The following is an 18,819-nucleotide window of genomic DNA, read 5'->3' on the forward strand; positions in this document are numbered from 1 at the left end:
TGTCCAATAACATTATATTAGCACACTGACAGGATTTTATAACATCTGATAGAAGAAAACAAGGGTTCAGTGACATGAAAATGTCTGGTTACTCCCACACATCAGTTTACAGTCATATACTACAACTGTTCCAACTGTAGAAAAAAGATCATGAAAACAGACAGGTAGGAATAAGTGTACGACTGTAATTGTTCCTCTGCCAAAAGTGTTGGAAAAGAACCAGCTAGTTTTTCTGGTGGAGGGTTTCTGTTTACTTGTTTTAGGGTTGCTTGGGGTTTTTTTGCAAAAGTCATATTAACAATTTTGTATATGTATCTTTTAGCCTTTCTACCATTTCGATCTCTGACACTGTGAAGTCCTGTTCTCTTTACACCTTAGGGACAAGAGTTTGTAGATGAAAGTCATTTTGTGTACTCCAAGACCTTGACCTATTCAAGATAAAAGCAGTGCTTGTTAGCTTCATCAGGATCAGTACCACACAGGAAATATGGCACAATCCTTTAACATAAGAATAAAGAAGTTTTTTCTTGGAACTGACTAATGATGGTTACTTAAAAATGCGCTTCTTAAGCAAAGCAAATTTCTGACCCAAGCACAATGAGCTTTGATTTTTTTAATTATATTTTTCATCTGTGTGGAAAAACTTTTCCAGACTTCAGCCTAATATTCTCCTAAAGAGCTGTCATAACATGAGCACAGCAGAATGTTTGCAGTATGCTCTAATAGGTCTGCAGAAAGACCTGTACATTAATTCTCCAGGCTAACAGACGCTATGCAGCTTCTGACATAGACAAATATACCTTCTGGATACTGAATTAGATTTCACTTTTATATGATATTGATTGAGAATTTATATCAAAGTGGCAAGTGTCTTCAATTCCTTATATAATCGAGAGGCATACAGATCGCTCAGCAAAAGAGTCAGTCCTACAGTATTTAATGATGCCACAAATGATGGCACTGTCTTTCCCATGCTCTGCTCTTGGCAGCCACATAGTTATTTACTTATTTTTTACCTGACAAATTTAGATTTAGAAAATAAAATTACCATCTCCTTAATTGCTGAAACATCGAATATATATAAAAAGGAAAAAGTGTTATAAATTTATATCAAAAGTTATTACTCTACCTCTCCATTAAAGAAGCAGAAGATTGTAGCCACCAGTAGACCCTGTAAAACAAAGATTCTGCTTTATTTCACATGCGTATAGGATTTTTTTACACGCATACAGGGTTAGAGAGAATTATGGGTTTCTTATAAAATTCAGCTACACATAGCAAAAAATGTGCAGTACAAATCTAAACTTGGTAAATTATTTCTAGACATTCACTACTAAAAGGTCTTGGGTCAACTATTAACCATGATGTTTCTATCCTTTTAATAAATTAAAATTCAGTAAAACAAGAAAGTTCAAGCTATTCATAATAATATTGCATTAATGTCTTTAAAAATGAAAACAACACAATCATTTCTTTTATTTGCTTCACATGCCAGCTGCTATCTAGCTCAAGTAAGCAAAACCTGTTTAATGCTTCCTACCTGATAATGCATAAGGATGTGCATCACGTAGTCATACACTTCCTCAGCAATCCGGCCTTCTGGTCGCCATGGAAACAGGACAAACTCAATACCAAGCAGAGGGACAAGGATCAGGGTAGCTCTCACTGCTTTCATGTACAGGTTGGATTCTGCCTTGTGGGTGTCTTTTAGCTTTGTTATAAGAACACGAACGATATTTAGCAGGAAGAAAAGATTCACCTGTTGGAAAAGGAAGTGAAACTGAAGGTCTGAAAAATCATCCCACACACTGGTTCGTAATTTTAAAAAATTAGGCAACTGAAGAAAACTCATAATGCATGGACAGCACTGTGACTGTGCAATAAATACGAGTTAAAACTCTTTGAAAACACGTTAAAGTGACTGAGATGTGGTTCTAACATCTGATATCCACATCTATTCCTCTAACTTACTGAGCAAGAGTCAATCCAGTTAACCACTGGTCTTCCAGCGTTAACAATCCATGCACCATTCTCTCTGCTATCACAGTAACAGTACACAGGTCAATGATTAGGTTTTGAAAAATTATTGTCTTTTCAGGTTGGGCAAGAAGAACTCTTCCCTCTATGTATTTAAACATGGTTCTTCAAAAAGCTACCTTTTTTTTTTTATATTTTCTGAATACGAATTTAACAAGTATAGAGAAAAAACCCCTACCCATACGTGAAAGAAAAAAAAAAAATTGCAGGCAGAATGCTAAACTTGCTTACTTCCATTGCTATTAAGGCTTTTCTTGTTGATAGCAGTGTGTATCTGTTCATTTAGTTTGAGCAAAAATAAATCCTAAACTGCAATCATGACTATGCAGACTGTATCAGAGGTGTGAGCACTTGCCATAAGCAACAGCAAAACTCATACACACGTGTGTATGTGTATATGTACAAATTTATACACACACACACACCCAGCCTAAGGATGTGAGGAACCAGAGCAACAGCAATATTAGGGATTGTTACACTGTACTTTCATCTGCTGTGCAGTAGTGGCAGCCAGAAACTACAGCCAGAAGGAGACCTTCGGAGCTCAGTCTGTCCCCTTGCCTCACTCCAGCGCACAGAGACAAGACCCTGATGCTTAGGGTACCCAGCATGGAAGGGAAAGACCTAGAGCCTGCTCCTTCCTCTTCTTCCAGGTAATTGTCCCTGCCAACAGCTATCTGGAGACAAAAGGGAGGGCTGAGTGAAGAAGCCAGCAGGCAGACACAGGTAACTCCCTCCTAGAAAGACTAGGAATCCCTGGTCTGGGAGGAGGCATCTGTCTTGCAGCAGGCCAAGTGCAAACAGGGAAGCCATTTCAGACCATGCATGCCACCAGGTCCTTCACAGCCTTGGCAGAGTTCTTTCATGTTGGTTAAATTTTTCACAAAAAATCAACTGTGCATTTGTTACAGCAATGGGGCCCTTGACAGATATGTGATGTTATTTATATTCCAGTTACATGCTATTTAAACCATTTTAACAGGAAATTGTTTTACATAGGAAACCACTGTATGAATTTCTCCCGGAAGTATCCAGCTACCTTTAAGCATTGTTTAAGTATCCAAGGTCTTCTGATTCTTTATCAAGGGATTTATTTAGATTATATGTAGCCCACGATACTTATCCAACTTCCTATAGTACACACAGACAGTAAGCCCTTCTTCCATTTCTAAATTTAATCCTTCACAAATCTACTTGTTCAACATCAACATGTCTCAAACCTCAACATCAAACCTAGAGTTTCCAGCCCTCTCCTGCTTTGGTAGCATGGCCAATTCCTCTAATACTGTCCCTGAATGCTAACTGAAGATGCAAGTAGCAGCAGCCAGGTGTAAAATATCACCCAGCAAACTATTTCTTTTACAACATGCTGAATCACAGAGAATTGTTCCAACTGTTCCACTTACCCACACACAGCAAAAAGCCAAAAAAAAAAAAAAGCATGCAGAGTCTGAAAAGAAATATTAGGGAAAAGGGAACAGAGGGATGAGGCAAAGCAGAGGACAGAGTTGAGATGACTATGAGTGTCAGTAAGAGTATGCAGCATCTATTTTTCATATTTCTTCTGTCACAAAAGTATAGTGAGATCAGGATGAACTGAATTCTTAATTAAAGTGAAGAAAACAGGTCTTGATTTTAGCAAGGCAGTGAGTAGAGTTTTTACATTTAAGCAAAAGTAGGCCAGTGAAACTACTCATATATACATGATCATCAAATTGACTGTGATGGTTTGGAAAGCCCCAAAGGAGCCCTGTTGTGTTAGCTGCAGTATGAACAGAGAGTAAAATACTGGCAGCTCCACAGTGACCTGAAAATTGAACCAGGCAAATGAACAAAAATGGAAGCAAAGGCACAGAAGGCAGCCCTAGATAAAAAGAAATGCTAGTGCCTGTACTGGGAAGTTAGTAGAGTTTAGGTTCTGCCTTAAGAGTGGCTGTGAACTCCACCAACCTTGTAAGTCAGTAGTTGCTGCAGTTCTTGCATTAAACTCTCCTCAAGTCCCTGATATTTCCGCTTTCCTCCACATTGAGTTTGTGCTAAGCAGTATGGTAATCCTTATTTAGCATGTAGGTTTAAATTCTGTTTAAATGCCTCCTTAGGATGATATAAACAGACCATTCTTTGCTCAAAAAGCTCAGATATTTCTAGATACCAGCTGGTAGTCATTGCTTAGCTTTTAATACAGTTACATGGCTTCAGATCTTAGCCTGCTTAAGCCTGGCTTGCTTGGGCAGAATACCTGTATGTGTTCACGAAGGTATGTTTTATACCTGGCCTGCGGACATTGCCAAGGCTGGATATATGCATGCTAAGCATTCAACTTCTAAACTGCTATGTCTTGTACCAGAGCCCAGTTTAAAGTCATTAAATTGGTCAGTAACAAAGCTATAATCTCCTGAACTTCCTTCTAGAACACGTTTGCTGAGTATACTTACCTCTTCTGCTAAAAGAGTTTGCATCTATGAAAGTCTGTCAATGAAGACACCAATACATAGCATTATTACAGGGCAAAATCAACATCCCCGTAGTTTTATATAAATAATGGCATAACTAAATCAAAATCTACTTTTTCAGTGGCACCAATGCAAACTAAATCACTAGTGCACCAGCACATCTGAAACCTACAGTGAAATCACTGCGGCTTCCACTAAAGTTCAAATCTATTGCCTTTTCACCCCCTCCATTTTGATCAGTATTTGTTTAGCATTAAAACTATCACCCTCTGCTGTTGAACACTATTTAATTGTGGTCGCTTAGGCAAACAGTTGTAGTTAAATGGTCAACTGAAGACTACTCCAATCAAAAATGCAACCTATGCCTGCTCTCATTTCCAGTTTCTTTGGCAGCGATGTGACCAGAGTTATGTAACAACAGGGACCATAAAAGCAGCATTATTGTCAACTTTACATAATTGTAGGATTTTTAGTGATGTACAGGAGTTAAATTCCCATTGGCTTCTGCCAGATCTTCCTGGCACCCACTTGACAGTCCTCTTCATATTCTTTGAGATCTTGCTCCTGCAAATAGAAAGTGTCTTCTCCCTAGTTATCTAATTTGCAGTTTAATATTGTTGCTTAAACATCTACCAAAGCGGGTCCTTCTTAGTCAAATGTGGAAATTTTATCTGGCAAGCAAGCTGCTTAAGCAAATGAGGGTTCTGTTCACAAAGCCCAAACACATGCATTTCATCTCACGTCTTTATCACTGGCTTGTCCTTTCGGAATGATGTATTCAATTATTTATTTATTTATGTTGTTACCAGAAATGAAAGCAACTCCTTTGAATTACTTTCACATCACAGGCGAGATGTACAGCTGTGTTTAATCCTTTTTATTCCTACATGGTTTTCAAATAAATTTACTGATTGTACTGGGGCAAGAAAAATCCAAGAGAAATGCCTTCAAGACAGCTCATGAACAAATATAGGAAAGTCAAAAGGTATACATACTTGTAAATTGCAAAGAGAACAGATGCAGATTCCCATACCAACCCCACAGAGGTGATTATTATGCCGCCAGTAAAATCAAAGGATGTTCTTAGTGCTGCTTTGAATGGAAAGCAGACTTGATGGTTTGGGACTGATCCAGTACATCTGAAACCAGCAGTAGCCTTACCGCTGTTTTCAGTGTGACCTTATGGAAGCCATCACTTGGAAGAAGAAAATGATCTTGCATCCTAAACCAGAGTCACTTCATGGAGCGTGGTATAGTCTCATACTTCTGCACAAATTTTTCTGTTATTATTTAAGCAAGCTCTGACTAATATGAATTATATTTCAGCTTTAACTTAAATGATATATTTGTGAAGAGACATCTGGACAAAGAATATAACCACCCACAAAACAATGCAGAATAGCATACATTTTCTGGGTGATATACAGCACTATGGAAGTAAGAAAAACATCCCTATTCCTTTCTGTGAAAACAGGATTCCATCTTCTGTTAAATTAGAGAGAAGAAAAATTTAAAGGATTTAGAACTGGTTTAAACTTGCAGATTACAGCACTAGTTAAAATGTCTTTATATGAACACATGGCAGACCTGACTAACAGGACAAGATATTATCACATCCCAAGGACCAGTAATTTCATGGAGTCTGCTCATGAAATCACAGTAATTTCATGGGGACTGCCTTTGGCTTCCTGTGCAGAGGACCTCAGGTGTGTCATGTATCAAAGCAGTCTTCAAAATACATGTTCACTAGCCAATTTAACTGTGAATGACAATGGGAGTCACAAGAACCACAGGATTTACACAGTGGTCTTTCAAGAATGTTCTCTGTGCAGACAGACACTCATTAACAATTTAACAGAAGGGAAAGTTCATGTAGGTCAGAAATTGAAACTACTTCTTAATGTTTTACTTCTTAGTAAAGTAAGTTAATTAATGTTTTCATTCGTAATGGATTTCCCTGCATGAACCGAAAAGCCATAAGAAAGGTAAGCAGACACTATACAATACTTTGGCCAGATCAGCTTGAAGTTTCATTACAATAAAAGAGATGGCTGTAATACATAGCAGCTAATTCTGGTCTGCCTCTACACTGCAGCATTCTCTATATTTTGCATTCATAGATATTAGTTATTCTGATAGTTGTATAAAAAGGTACATATTAGTATTTTCTTCTATTATACACCTATTTATTTAGGAATAATCTACTGACTGAATTATATAAGTTAAATTTAATCTTCATAACTGAAGGACAACACTGATTTTTATACTGTCTTCAATCACCTAGAATTTACTGTTTTCAGCAGCAAACATTCGTGTAATAGAGCTGGCATTAAATTGGAGTGTAAGACTGAACACTGCACTCTGGGTTCATGAGGACTAATAAATCAGAGGCACTGCAATACCCCAATGGCCAAAGCACACACTGCTAGATTAGTATCAGAACAGGGGCAATCACAGATCCAAAACTATTTCCACTGGTTCTTTCCCAAGAGCCTGCTCCAATTTAAATCCATCCTGTACTCCCACTCCCAATCAGTCCTGACCTTCAAGAACCCTCTTTCTGAGCCTCAGTGAGATCCAAGTCTGGTAGCATCTAGTCTGGATGCTTGTAATAAGGTCAACCTGGCAAATGGCCTGGGCAATGAGAAAGCATTCTCAGCTAAAGGAAAGATTTAAATGTAGTACTCCAGGCAATATTTAATCCTTCCTTGTCACTGGCATGTAAGTGGAATGATAGCTAATATTGTAAAATCTGAGTTTCCCAAAGGGCAAGGGGTACAGCTCCTTAATGGAGACTTACAAACCCTGTGTGCCTAAGGCACCTGCTGGCTTAAGTGAGAGGTCCTGCGAATGACAGTGACCTCTAAATTTGAGCTTTAGACTAGCAACAACTTTATAAGCCCATGAAGAACAGCCAGAAAACAAATAAGAAAAACAAATTATTATCTGAAAAATGCCTACCAGCAGAGCAGCACAAATAGGGCCATGGATGATGTACAGCAGATGAGTATCAGAGCTGATCCAGCAACTAGAGAAAACAAACAAGAAAAAAAAAAAAAAACCAACAAAAACCCAACAGACATTCGGCATATTATTATCTCTTGTATTCCTTTTTCTCCCCTTAAAGCAAATAAAGTTTTGCAAAGCAAGTTGAAATGCTACTTACTTGTCATTATAATATAAGCTTCTAGCAACGGCATGTATGCAGGCAGGAATCAGTGGAAAACCTGTGAATAAAAAAAAAAATCAATATTTTCTTCATATGTAAACCTGACTAATAACTACATCTTGCATCTCTTGCTGGTATCTTTTGCACTTTCACCTCATCCAAACTATATACCTGTAGAGCAACTAATGTAACAAGTCCCAATACTATTTCTATTTTCTCAGATTTCTTCCTGAGGGGTGTATGAAACCTTATTCACACTCTCTTTCTAAGGAAATCCATACTAACGAACAGAAAGAAAAAGGTAAATCAAATTGCAACAGTTTAGAATGCATCAATCAATCTTCATTAACACAGACATCTTTAGTCTGCAATATGCTAAATGGGCAGTAGTACTAAAAAGGTAGTTCTACACATGACCAGAGCTTTAACGGTATGATAAACAATGCTGATACTTGCTAGGTGTACAGAAAACAAAGTCACCTGCAAAACAGATTTGAAATCAGACTGGAAATCAGTTAGAATTAAAAATTTTAAAAGAATATGCAAATTAATTATGTGGGGTCCTTGTCACTCTGATGGTACCCAGTTTTCAGAAGTTGATGTACACCTATGATGTTTAACTACATCTCAGGTATGCTTGTGCTGGGACAGCTACCTGGGTACCAAGTCATGTTATAGATGAATACACCAATATACTGAGGCTAACGAGAAAGCGCTCACTTTCACTTTGTGAATATGCTGTTGTGCATTATCTGAAATGACCAGCTTTGGCTTGTTAAGTTTTGATACTGATATTTCTTGAGATTTTCAGCTACAGCTATTTTGTATTTGTTTAGTGAACAATACAGGTCAAATGGAACTGCTGAAAAAATAAATCCTTGGCCATCTCTAACTCAGTTCTGACCCTCCACCCAAGACATGGCAAGACTTCTCTGAAAACAAACATCCATTCCTGAATAAACATCTTCGACATGAAGAACAATGAATAATTACTTCTTAATGTCTTTTTTATAATAGGAGACTCTCTTCTCTATACAAAGGAGGAGTCACTTCCTGACTCCAGAAACGCATAATCTCTCTTTCAGCAAAGACTGAAGTACATGCAACTTCCTACATTCATAATTCTAGGCCTGTTTTAAACACCACAGACAAAGAAGAGGGGTCGGTCATCATTGTTCAAAGCTACCAGCTCAGAGAAGCAAAGTACAGAGGTTTTAATTCTCATGAAAAGGAGGAAGAGACTGCTTTGGCCTGAAAACATAAAATGCGAAATCGCATACCCCAGCCAAGAAGGTAATACCACATCAAGTGTTGTTTCTCAGCAAAAACAGCCACCACGATGAGAGTGTGCAGGTAAATGCCTTCACACAGCATCCAAAAGTAGTTGCAACCCATTAGGTACAGGTAGATAAACTGTGACACTTTGCAACTAAGCTGTAGAAAAAAAAGCAGAGTAAAATATTAACGTTCAAGTTGCAAAAATAGCAAGAGCTTTAAAAAAATATGGTAAAAAATGGTAAAAAATACTGTTCAAGTAAAATTTCAATGTTTATTCCCTTTTTCACTACATTTATTTATTTATTGAAAAAATTTCATGGTATTACAATTCCATACTTTATGGTGACAATAAAAGTGGTGAATGAGTCTGTATTTTTATTATTCAAATATGAGGACCTCAAGATCCTCAAGCATGACAGCAGAGAGCCGTAATGATATTTTCCCTTATTGCAAACATTGCCACACTTAGCCATTCCAATCAGCAGGGAATCCTTAAATTATCTGATGGTAAACACACAACAAAAAAATGTATTTTGATAAAGGTAATTCCCTCTCAAATTTCACCAATCACAACATATAGCTACTCCAGAAAATAAATTATGTTTTTAAAATGCTCATGATACTTCCACCTTTAACCTAGTCACAGCAGCATTTAGCACCAGTTGAGAAGAACCTCTCTTGTTGGCATATATTTGTGTTTAGCTTCATTCAAAAGACATTCTTCAACTGAAATGTTAAAAAACAATTTACTGCGAAGTTGTGAAGAAGAAGCAATAGTTAATGCGCAGATTTAGGCAGAGTGGATCTTTTTTTTTTTCCTCCTGTAATCACTGAGTGCTGGATTGATCTGTTTCTGCCACTTGGCTTAAAACAAACCAGAAATGAACCTTTTTTACCACATTTTGCTACCTAACTAGTGAGGTGATTAGCAGCTATCTCAAGATTGTTTTCCAGCACTTGGATGAGGTTTTATAGGAGAAAGAGAATTTATCTTTTTACTTGAGTAAGCTTCTGGAGTTTTGCCCCAACTTTCAAAGAATTTGAACTTATCTTTCAGGCCTAAATTAAAATAAGGTCATAATTAGGGATTTTTTTATTTATGTATGTAATTTTCAGTCTCTGATTCACACTTACCCAGTGTTACCAGGAAATGACAGAAGGTGTGTGTGTGGGGAACACAAAAAAACACATCAGACCCAAATTTTTTGCTTTTACTTTTGGAATATAATGGTCAGTGTCACCTCCTTTCACAAAACCACCCCCCCCCCCCCGCCAAAAAAAAAAAAAAAAAACAACCAAAATTGATTCTTTTCAACTGAAGATGGCAAAGTTAAAGCCACAGGAAAGTAGCATACAGTTCCAAAATACACTGCAATGCTTTTTTTACTGACCTTCCTTGGTGAATTGAACTACTATAACCTCACTGAGATCATCTAGAACAGGCTACTCTCTTACAGTTGTATCAGTGCAAAAGGGACTTGTAGAAACTCAGAAAAGCAGTTCCATGTGATCTCTCTCTTAGAGTGTTTCTACTGTTTCAAAACCACAAATGTGGACTGCCCAAATCATTGTTAGACATCTGTTGCACTACGTAACGTGGACACATTGTTACTGAACATTTTAATCTTACTATATACAACATTTTGTCAACTGTTCACACTTCATCTCTTCCATGTTGCTCACAGACAAATCAATAAGGCTGCCAAATACACTTTCACCTACCGGATTAGTTGCAACCAACTCCTGATTGTTGGCAACTGCAGTCAATGAAATTATTGTTACGACCGAGTTGCAAACAAAAGAGAAAAATAGGTTTTTGTGCAGGGTAATCCTTTGGCAACTCAAGCTCCTAGAAAAGAGAAACAAGAACAAATGAATACCCAGGGGTAAAGTGCTGTGTACTTGGAGGCACCCTGAAATTTTGAAATACTAGAGCTCTTTATTTTATTATCAACCCTTTCTTAAGCTACAGTCTAAATTTAATAGAATGATGTGAAAGGTAACACTTTCCCTTCAACACCAACAAGAGGCAAAGTGAAGTACATTCAGTTCCAGTGTGTTCACAGGGACAAACCTGCTCTGCAGCAGTGATCTAAAAAACATTTGAATAGCAGTAACGTAACATATTTCAGAAGATTTATACCTTTGAAGAAGCTTTCTCACCCTGCATTTCCATTTACCCAAACCTAACATATTTTGAGGATTTTTTTTTTTTTTTTACTACTCATATTCCTGTCATTTTCCTTCCTTGATCTTGTAACTGGAGAAATATCCAAATAAGTAAAATAACACAAATGTTATATTGACTTTTGCATATATCCCAGTCATAAACAGTATATATAATAATTATAAAATGCAGTATCTAACTGAATTTAATTGTGCTAATTTTCAAGGTTTGCCTTTAATCTTGCAATAAAATTAAAGAAAAAAATCTTTGGAAGAACTGGTTTGTTGGGGTTTTTTTGTTTGTTTCTTTTTTTTAAGCAGAGCCTCAGTAATATTAAACAATACTGGAAACTGAACACAGTCAGCAAATTTCTCTTATCTGCCATACCAGAGAAAACAGGTCTGAATTAGTGCTATTCCAAGAGGGAGGAGTGCTTCTCATTCAAGTTTTTTAAAAGAAATTCAGCTTTATAGGCAAACACAAAAAAAGACAGAAAGCCTGTATGGGTATATGGACAATTCTGATCATTGGGATATTAAAACTTAATGCTCGAAGTTCCCAAAAGAGCAAGTAAAATCCATTTGGTTATAAAAAGACACTCTCAGAAAACACTCATGTTAAATCTGGAGAAAGCATCTACTGAAGCCTCTGCTGTAGGGAGTCTGTTCTTTATAACCACACCTACCTACCTATATTTAGCAGCCAGCACCACAGAGTGCAGCTGATTGACAAAATAACTGGAGGAGAAATATCTATCACACATGCAACTGCTCTTCACTGTTAGAGCAATCAGAAATACATTGAGAAGGTCAGCATGGGACAAGTTTAAATTGTTACAAAGGGAAAATCAACTTGTCTAGCATTTTCAAATAGCATGCCTGGAAGACAAGAGAAAGTATGGATACTGATGATTAAATTTTAATTTGAGAGGGCAGGAGGGAGAAGAAATTTATATTTTAATAGAGAAATGCAGATACAGAATAGTCATGAAAGCTGGAGGAATATACTGAAAACTGTTGAGAACATGACAGAAAACAAGAGACAAAACAATCCCACTGAACAAGAGAGATGCTAAAAAAATACTGTCTATAGAGGACGCTGCACTTCTTAGTTGCATTCTTCACAACTATTACACAAAGAATATATGAAGCACCCCACAGATACATGGAGTACGCTCAGATATGGACAGTATAATACCATGAATCAGGCACAGTTTGTGCAAGTCAGGCATTGGAGCCCTGAGACATTCTAAGCCCCGTTTCACTAAATATGGGGGAAGGAAAGTACTCTAGAAACCAGTGCTGCCATGCAGCACAAGGCACTACCCTAGTCAAACCTCTGTTTGCCAAGTGTTGTTTGCCTGAAGAAAATGAGAAAGAAAAATTGTCCAAATTACAGAACACAGGTTTAGATTTGAATTAAGTAACAAAGTACATTCCATTAGGCTTTTTATTCTTTTTGTTTTAATGCCCCTCACACATACAGCTTTGACTACTAAAATATGCAGATGTTTATGTGTTCTGAAAACGTATTTTCATAAGGTCTTTTCCTTCCTATACGGCTTATATACAAAAAGAGAGGCGACATCAGATTCCAGCTAAGGGCTTTGTGTAAACAAGTCCTGAAGAACTCTGGAATTCTGTCTCCTTATCGTTAAAAGACTCAGTGCACAGGCAGGCAAGGAAAAGCACGTACAGCTAATGGGGCCATCTCTCAGGGTCATCCAGCAGCTGTTCCTGTTGAGTATTCAAACACACCCATCCACAACCACCTCCACCCCTGCAGAAAAGGACTGAAAGGATCACAAGACAAGAAACAAGGAAGCAAGACTGATGACATTTAAAAATGAAGACTGCTTTGGTAACAAAAGTATCTTTTCCTAAGCATCCCCACCCTCCCTCTTGTGTTCCTCTTCCTATATTCCTCTTTCTGACTATTTTCTCTTAATGACATAATATCCTTTAATCACTTAATTCTCATAATTATGATCTAAGAGCATTTGAATGACCTACCTCCGGATTAAACCATGTGCAGTAAAAAAAAAAAAAAAAAAAAACCACCACCAGACTTCCTGATAATTTACCTATTTCCCTTCCTATTTTGACTCCTATATGTCTTGGGCATTAGGGAAAATATCAGTTCTGCAATACCTCTCCCAAAAGAAAAAAATGTAACATTTTCAAAATTTCAGATATGTTCGAGATCTAAATTCTTAAGGTATTCATATACTGCAAAATTCAACCAGTGAGATCCACACATACACACCTAAAGGAATTATCTGTTCAGCCAAAATTAACTTTCAGTGACTTGGGAACCTCTGATCTCTCTATCAATCTATCACGCAGCTGTTTGCCCACTCTTTAGCATAGCATGGCTATCCTCTGTGAGTGCTCCCATGTGATTTGACATGATGCTTGATCAACAACTCCTTTATTTCAGGTGGGCTTTTTTTGTTTGCTTGGTTTGGGATTTGTTCAGGTTGGGGGCCATCCTTCAAATTACAGCTCCCCTTTCTCCAAATTCCCTGGGTTTAGGATTTCTCTTGCCTTGGTTTTTTTTTTTGATTGTTTTTTTTTCTTCTCCCTTTTCTTTATATAAACTATAGAAAAATTTTAACGTAACATTTTATAATAAATACATGTATGATCTAGAGGATGTAGCAGAGTAAGAAAAGAGAGACAACTGCAAGAAGTTACTTTTTTTTTTTTTTAATGTGTCACAGATGACTTTTCAGAGAGGAAGATCAGAATTCCAAGTTTATAACCCATTTTATGCTATTAAACAAAATTCCAATCCACCTGAGGAGCACAAGTGACCAACTGGACAAGTATTTCCAATGAGGCAATTTTCTAAAGAAAAGAGAGAACTATAAATTAAAAATAAAAAAATAAAAAAAAAATCACAAAACTGGATTATAAAAGAAAAAAGAGAAAGAAAGAAAAAAGTATTTGAAAATCTGAAGATATTTGAAAAAACATCTTTGTTTTCTTCTGGGAAAAGGTACCACCTTTCCAGTCAAACCTAAAGATATTCTAATGGTCAGTAATCAAGCAAATATCATCTGAAAACTATCAACTGACTAACAGAAAAAATTTTTTTGATACATGAGAAGTTCAAAGGCACCCCCACACAATAGCAAAAAAAAAAAAAAAGCAAAAAAAAAGCCCACCTGTTAAAGCTATGAATAATTATACAAGCTTCAGCTGATACATAATACATCCTGGTATTAATCTAGATCCTTAAATATCCTTCTGGTACTAAAAATACTTTAGAGGAACTGTACATCCCAAGAGAACAGCTTGTAGAGAACTTCCTTTAGCTTCCTTTAAATTTTGTAATTTCCTTTTATATCCCAACATAACCACAGTCTAGAAAATGTGGTTTGTGGGTCTCGATTAATTCCATGTAGTTCTCTGAGGAGAAATGATCCTTCTACCAGAGGGAGAAAAAAAACGTGGTAAGGCTAGACAAACACAACAGAGTATTAAGGGCTGCAAAGCAGATCTCCTGCTTTTGCAGCAAATGCCAGAAGGCAAAGATGAAAATGGCTTGGTTTTCATGTTATAGTCCAGAAATATCATGCTTTACTGACTGAACTTTTAAAACCTTACCTTCCAAATCTTTTTGTTTTCTCCTGAGAAGTCTGTCAAAACATTTTTCCTGTCACATTATATACTTAGTCTGTTAAACTTGTGACATTCATAGCAACAGTAGAGCCTTTTTTATGCGAAATAAAGCTTTTTATAAGAACTCAGAGCCATTTCACTTGTTGATTTCATGGAGGGAAAGTGAATTTGGAAATGGTAAATATTGTTTTTATAAGTCATATGCAAATAAACTGATTAAAACCCCCCAGATATTTTAGTTTGTCCTCATGAACATGATCCTCATGAAAAGAAGTCAGAAATAGCTGAAAAGTCGTTTTGAATACTGGATTTCATAGAGGCATTACAAAGTGGAAACACAGGTTTGCTGGGGATTTGTGGAAATGTTCCAGAAGCTGGGGAAATGATGGATACCTAAATTGGAAATGCCAGGTGCAACTAAAGAGGGTATTTTTTTGTCAGTCTTTTGCTACTCTTACCTAATCAAAGTCCAGAGCATGAGAGCTAGCCCCACAGTAGCTAGCATATGTTCTATTCATATTTAAATGTTAGAGGCAAAGTAAAAGATCGAGTGAGACAGTAGAGTACAGCAGTAAACAACAGGTAAGACCATAGAGGAGATCCAAATTAGCCAATAAAAAACAATGCAGAAATGTTTAAACTATGCCGGTTAGCAAGGAAAGCCTACACTGTGCAGTGCAGCATTTAGCAGAGATAACTTGTCAGTCTCAGCTCCACTCATGTGGCAACATTCCTGGTTTCACCTTTCTACAAAACCTCATCAACCTCTTCAAAAAAACCCAAAAAAAGACAAGGGATCTTTCATGTTAAAGAAAAGTAAGTTCACAAGTAATAAGACAATTTATTTTAAAGGATATGTGCATTATATTACAAGTTGTTGTGACAGTGGTAATACATAGCTCACTTTCAGGAAGGTAACATAATGATGTTAGAAAATGTATATGACATAACTGTCATAGAGATAATGTGGTGAATAAAACCTCAGGATTATTTTTATTATTCCCATTCCTATTATAGCTCTTAGCATTATTTTCTTTAGAGTTTTTCTTTAGATTTTGTGGCTACCTACTTTCCAATATTACTGTACCTATCATAAATCATCAGTATTTTGGTTTCCATTTGTTCTTTTGTTTGGTTTATGCTTGGCATATCCACACTGCAACTTATTTATTAAGAAAAACCCCACCACCATCACCAAAACTACAGCAACAACAAAACCCCAAACCTAAACCCAAAACAAGCAAGCTTCTTCTTGTTTTCCATTTTCCCCACTTCCTATTTTCAATATATTCTACAGTTTTTGATTTGCAGATTTAGGATTTTAGGTTTCCATTAAAAGAAACCTAAAATTTTATCACATTATAATGTTCACCAAAGCAATATACCGACTCTTTGCCTTCTTGCTCCTTCCAATTTCATTGGAATGGCTATTGTTTCAAAGTACTGAAACTAGGATTTTTGCAGCCACTGATATTTGGCAAAGAATTTTAAGTATACTTACTTAAAATAAAAGAATATGCCAAGAGAAATCAGAAGTGATGTAATTGAAAGACCATGTCCAATGATGGCCAAGTAATACAAGTTCAGAGCGGTCTGCAACATAAGAACAAAAGCAAGCACCTGTGATGCATACAGAACTATTGCTGATAAAGCACATACTTACGCATCTCTTCTGCATATAAAAGAACTACAATAGGATTAATAAAAACATTATAGAGAATGATATGCGAAGTCTAGAATCCTGGAAATCAACATCTTGCTAAAATCTCTTTTTTATAGGACACGCAACACATTTGCTGAAATAATCGCTAGAACTCATCGTTAAGACATCAGGTTTCTAACATACACGGCTATGTTTTTTTCCAAGTATTTACATAAATGTGGCTATTTATGCTACTGCACTGGGGGCATTCCTGTCTGAGGCTTGATTCCTCTATTAACACAATTCTAAAGTAAAACATGTGCTTCCTATATCCTTATTTTTTTTGTCACAGAAGATTTGTTCTTATCATCTAAAGAGACTTCCTTTAAAACAAGCTGTGAGTATGATATTGAAACTTAGTTTTCACTTGGCATTTAAGGAAGGGTATAAAAAAAGGTAACAATGAAGACTGAACAGTCTACATTAAATAAGCCTACAGCCAAATTATAGAATTATGAAAAACTAGATAGGTACAGAAGGCAAAAATGAAGAACCAGTTAATTGTAATATATACAACATGTTATGACTAATTCTTTGAATTAATAAGATATTAAATTCTATTTGTAACAATCCCCTGCTTTCAGTCATCGAATCTGCCCCACAATTTCTCTTGTTGCATTAAAAGATAATCATCTTGTACACAGGAACAATAACAATAAGGCTGAACCTTTACCAAAATAAAGCACGACTACCTGGATCGTATGCTCATGGACTCCAAGCTGTATGTACCTTCTGAACTTATTTAAGATTGAACACATTTTAAATTGACTTACTTAAGTTAATTTAAGATAGACTAACTGCAGCTTGCTACATATATTGACTTCTGAAATAAAAATAAATAAATAAATAAAAATATTCCAGGTAAAGCTTTAAGTTTTTATGACAAGACAAGGATACCTTTTTGTACATGGTAGAATTGCAATAGGTTTATGTGAAACATTCATAACAATTTGTGAGAAAAAAAAAGGGTTACTCCTGAATCACTAAAGCTTGGCTACATGCGTATGAAACACTTCTGTGACAGATCCATATCCCACATCACCCCCTCGTACTGTGACTGGTTTAGGCAAAGGTCGACGTTAAGGATTTAGAAGATTTCTGCACAACTCAGAATTAACATAAAGCAGTGGTATGGCAGGGACTGCTGCTTGCACCTCCATAGGAACTCAGAACCAAGGTATATTTATGATTGTATTTGCTGTTGCTGCATGCTGTACCTTGTGATACTGAAAAAAAGAAATCATATTATTCAAGCACCTGAAATCAGCTGTAAAACACAAAGCAGGTGGTTTGGAAGGTTTTTTCTAAGTCTGTTTAGCACAATTCACCCTTTTTACTCAACATACTTTTTTCTTTTTGCATTTTGATATTGCATCTACTCTGTTGCCATTTGAGTTTTGAACTTGTGCAATTTTTCAGATCAGTTTCTTGACACTAGGAACTTGCATTCATTCCTTTCCTACCTTCACTTTTTCATGTGTATAGATATTACACTGGGTATAGTTTGTCCATGTCCTGTTGCTTTCTGGGTGTCTAAACCAATTCCCACTTGGATCACAGATCTTCGTAACCTTTTCTACAAAGAAGATGGAAATAAAAACAGGAGAAAAACACAAGCGTCAGCACTGAAGTTCTACTTCCTGAGGCCTAGTATCTAATGAAGAAAAACCGGCAAACAAGTTACAGCTTTGTTTATATGACTAGAGAGACATTGCTTGTTACTATGAATTCTGAGAAACTAGAGGCCATTGCTTTTGCTTAGCAAGAGCAACTGATGATGTGTTTTTCTTCAGAAAACAAACAGCTTTTCCTCCTCCAAGCCACTAAGTATCAAAATACATCAAACCAACTGCTCAAGAACTACCAGATGAAGTGACGAAAATATTTAAACAGCTTGCTTATTATCCAAGGTCTAAACTGACATCTGGCATCCTACCACTGTAAATTAGAACTGAACAGGCAAGAAAATATCAACAGAAAAACTGCTCAAGAACCAAACTGGAAAACTATGACTAGAAAATGATTTCTATCATCAAATAGAAGGAGGCATGAAAAGACCTTGGGAATACCAAATGAAGCAGGAAGATACAAGAGTGGAGGTCTGTGACATTTTCCACATGCTTACAGGTACAGAAACAGAAAAAGATTCTTTTGTGGGAGAAGCTCCTGTCAGCTTCTACTGCTAAACTGAGGTAAAAGATTAAGTCATACTTCTGCTTCCCTGTTAGAGAGATCTCTAGGAGGACAAAAACTGACCTAACTTCAAGTTATACGACATAGTCTCCAGAATTCTGCAAGGAGATATTTCAGAGAAAATACTAACAAACAAACCAACCAAAAAACAAAAACAAAACAAAACAAACAAACAAAAAATCCCCCACCAAAAC

At 36.5% G+C, this 18,819-nt stretch overlaps 1 protein-coding gene across 5 annotated transcripts in view; it reads right to left on the bottom strand.

Annotated features, from left to right (window-relative positions):
* CALCRL (calcitonin receptor like receptor) overlaps positions 1-18,819 on the bottom strand; it is a 71,958-nt gene that overhangs the window by 6,562 nt on the left and 46,577 nt on the right. For all 5 annotated transcript variants that reach the window (XM_065669868.1, XM_065669865.1, XM_065669864.1 and 2 more), the window contains exons 5-12: positions 17,896-18,008; positions 16,232-16,323; positions 10,660-10,786; positions 8,940-9,093; positions 7,657-7,717; positions 7,452-7,518; positions 1,541-1,759; positions 1,130-1,171 (exon numbers count right to left, since the gene is read on the bottom strand). In XM_065669868.1, coding sequence (XP_065525940.1) covers positions 1,130-1,171; positions 1,541-1,759; positions 7,452-7,518; positions 7,657-7,717; positions 8,940-9,093; positions 10,660-10,786; positions 16,232-16,323; positions 17,896-18,008 — 875 coding nt within the window. The remainder of the gene's footprint in view (positions 1-1,129; positions 1,172-1,540; positions 1,760-7,451; positions 7,519-7,656; positions 7,718-8,939; positions 9,094-10,659; positions 10,787-16,231; positions 16,324-17,895; positions 18,009-18,819) is intronic.

The sequence above is a fragment of the Lathamus discolor genome, chromosome 3 (genome assembly GCF_037157495.1).
Source record: "Lathamus discolor isolate bLatDis1 chromosome 3, bLatDis1.hap1, whole genome shotgun sequence".
Classification (NCBI taxonomy): domain Eukaryota; kingdom Metazoa; phylum Chordata; class Aves; order Psittaciformes; family Psittacidae; genus Lathamus; species Lathamus discolor.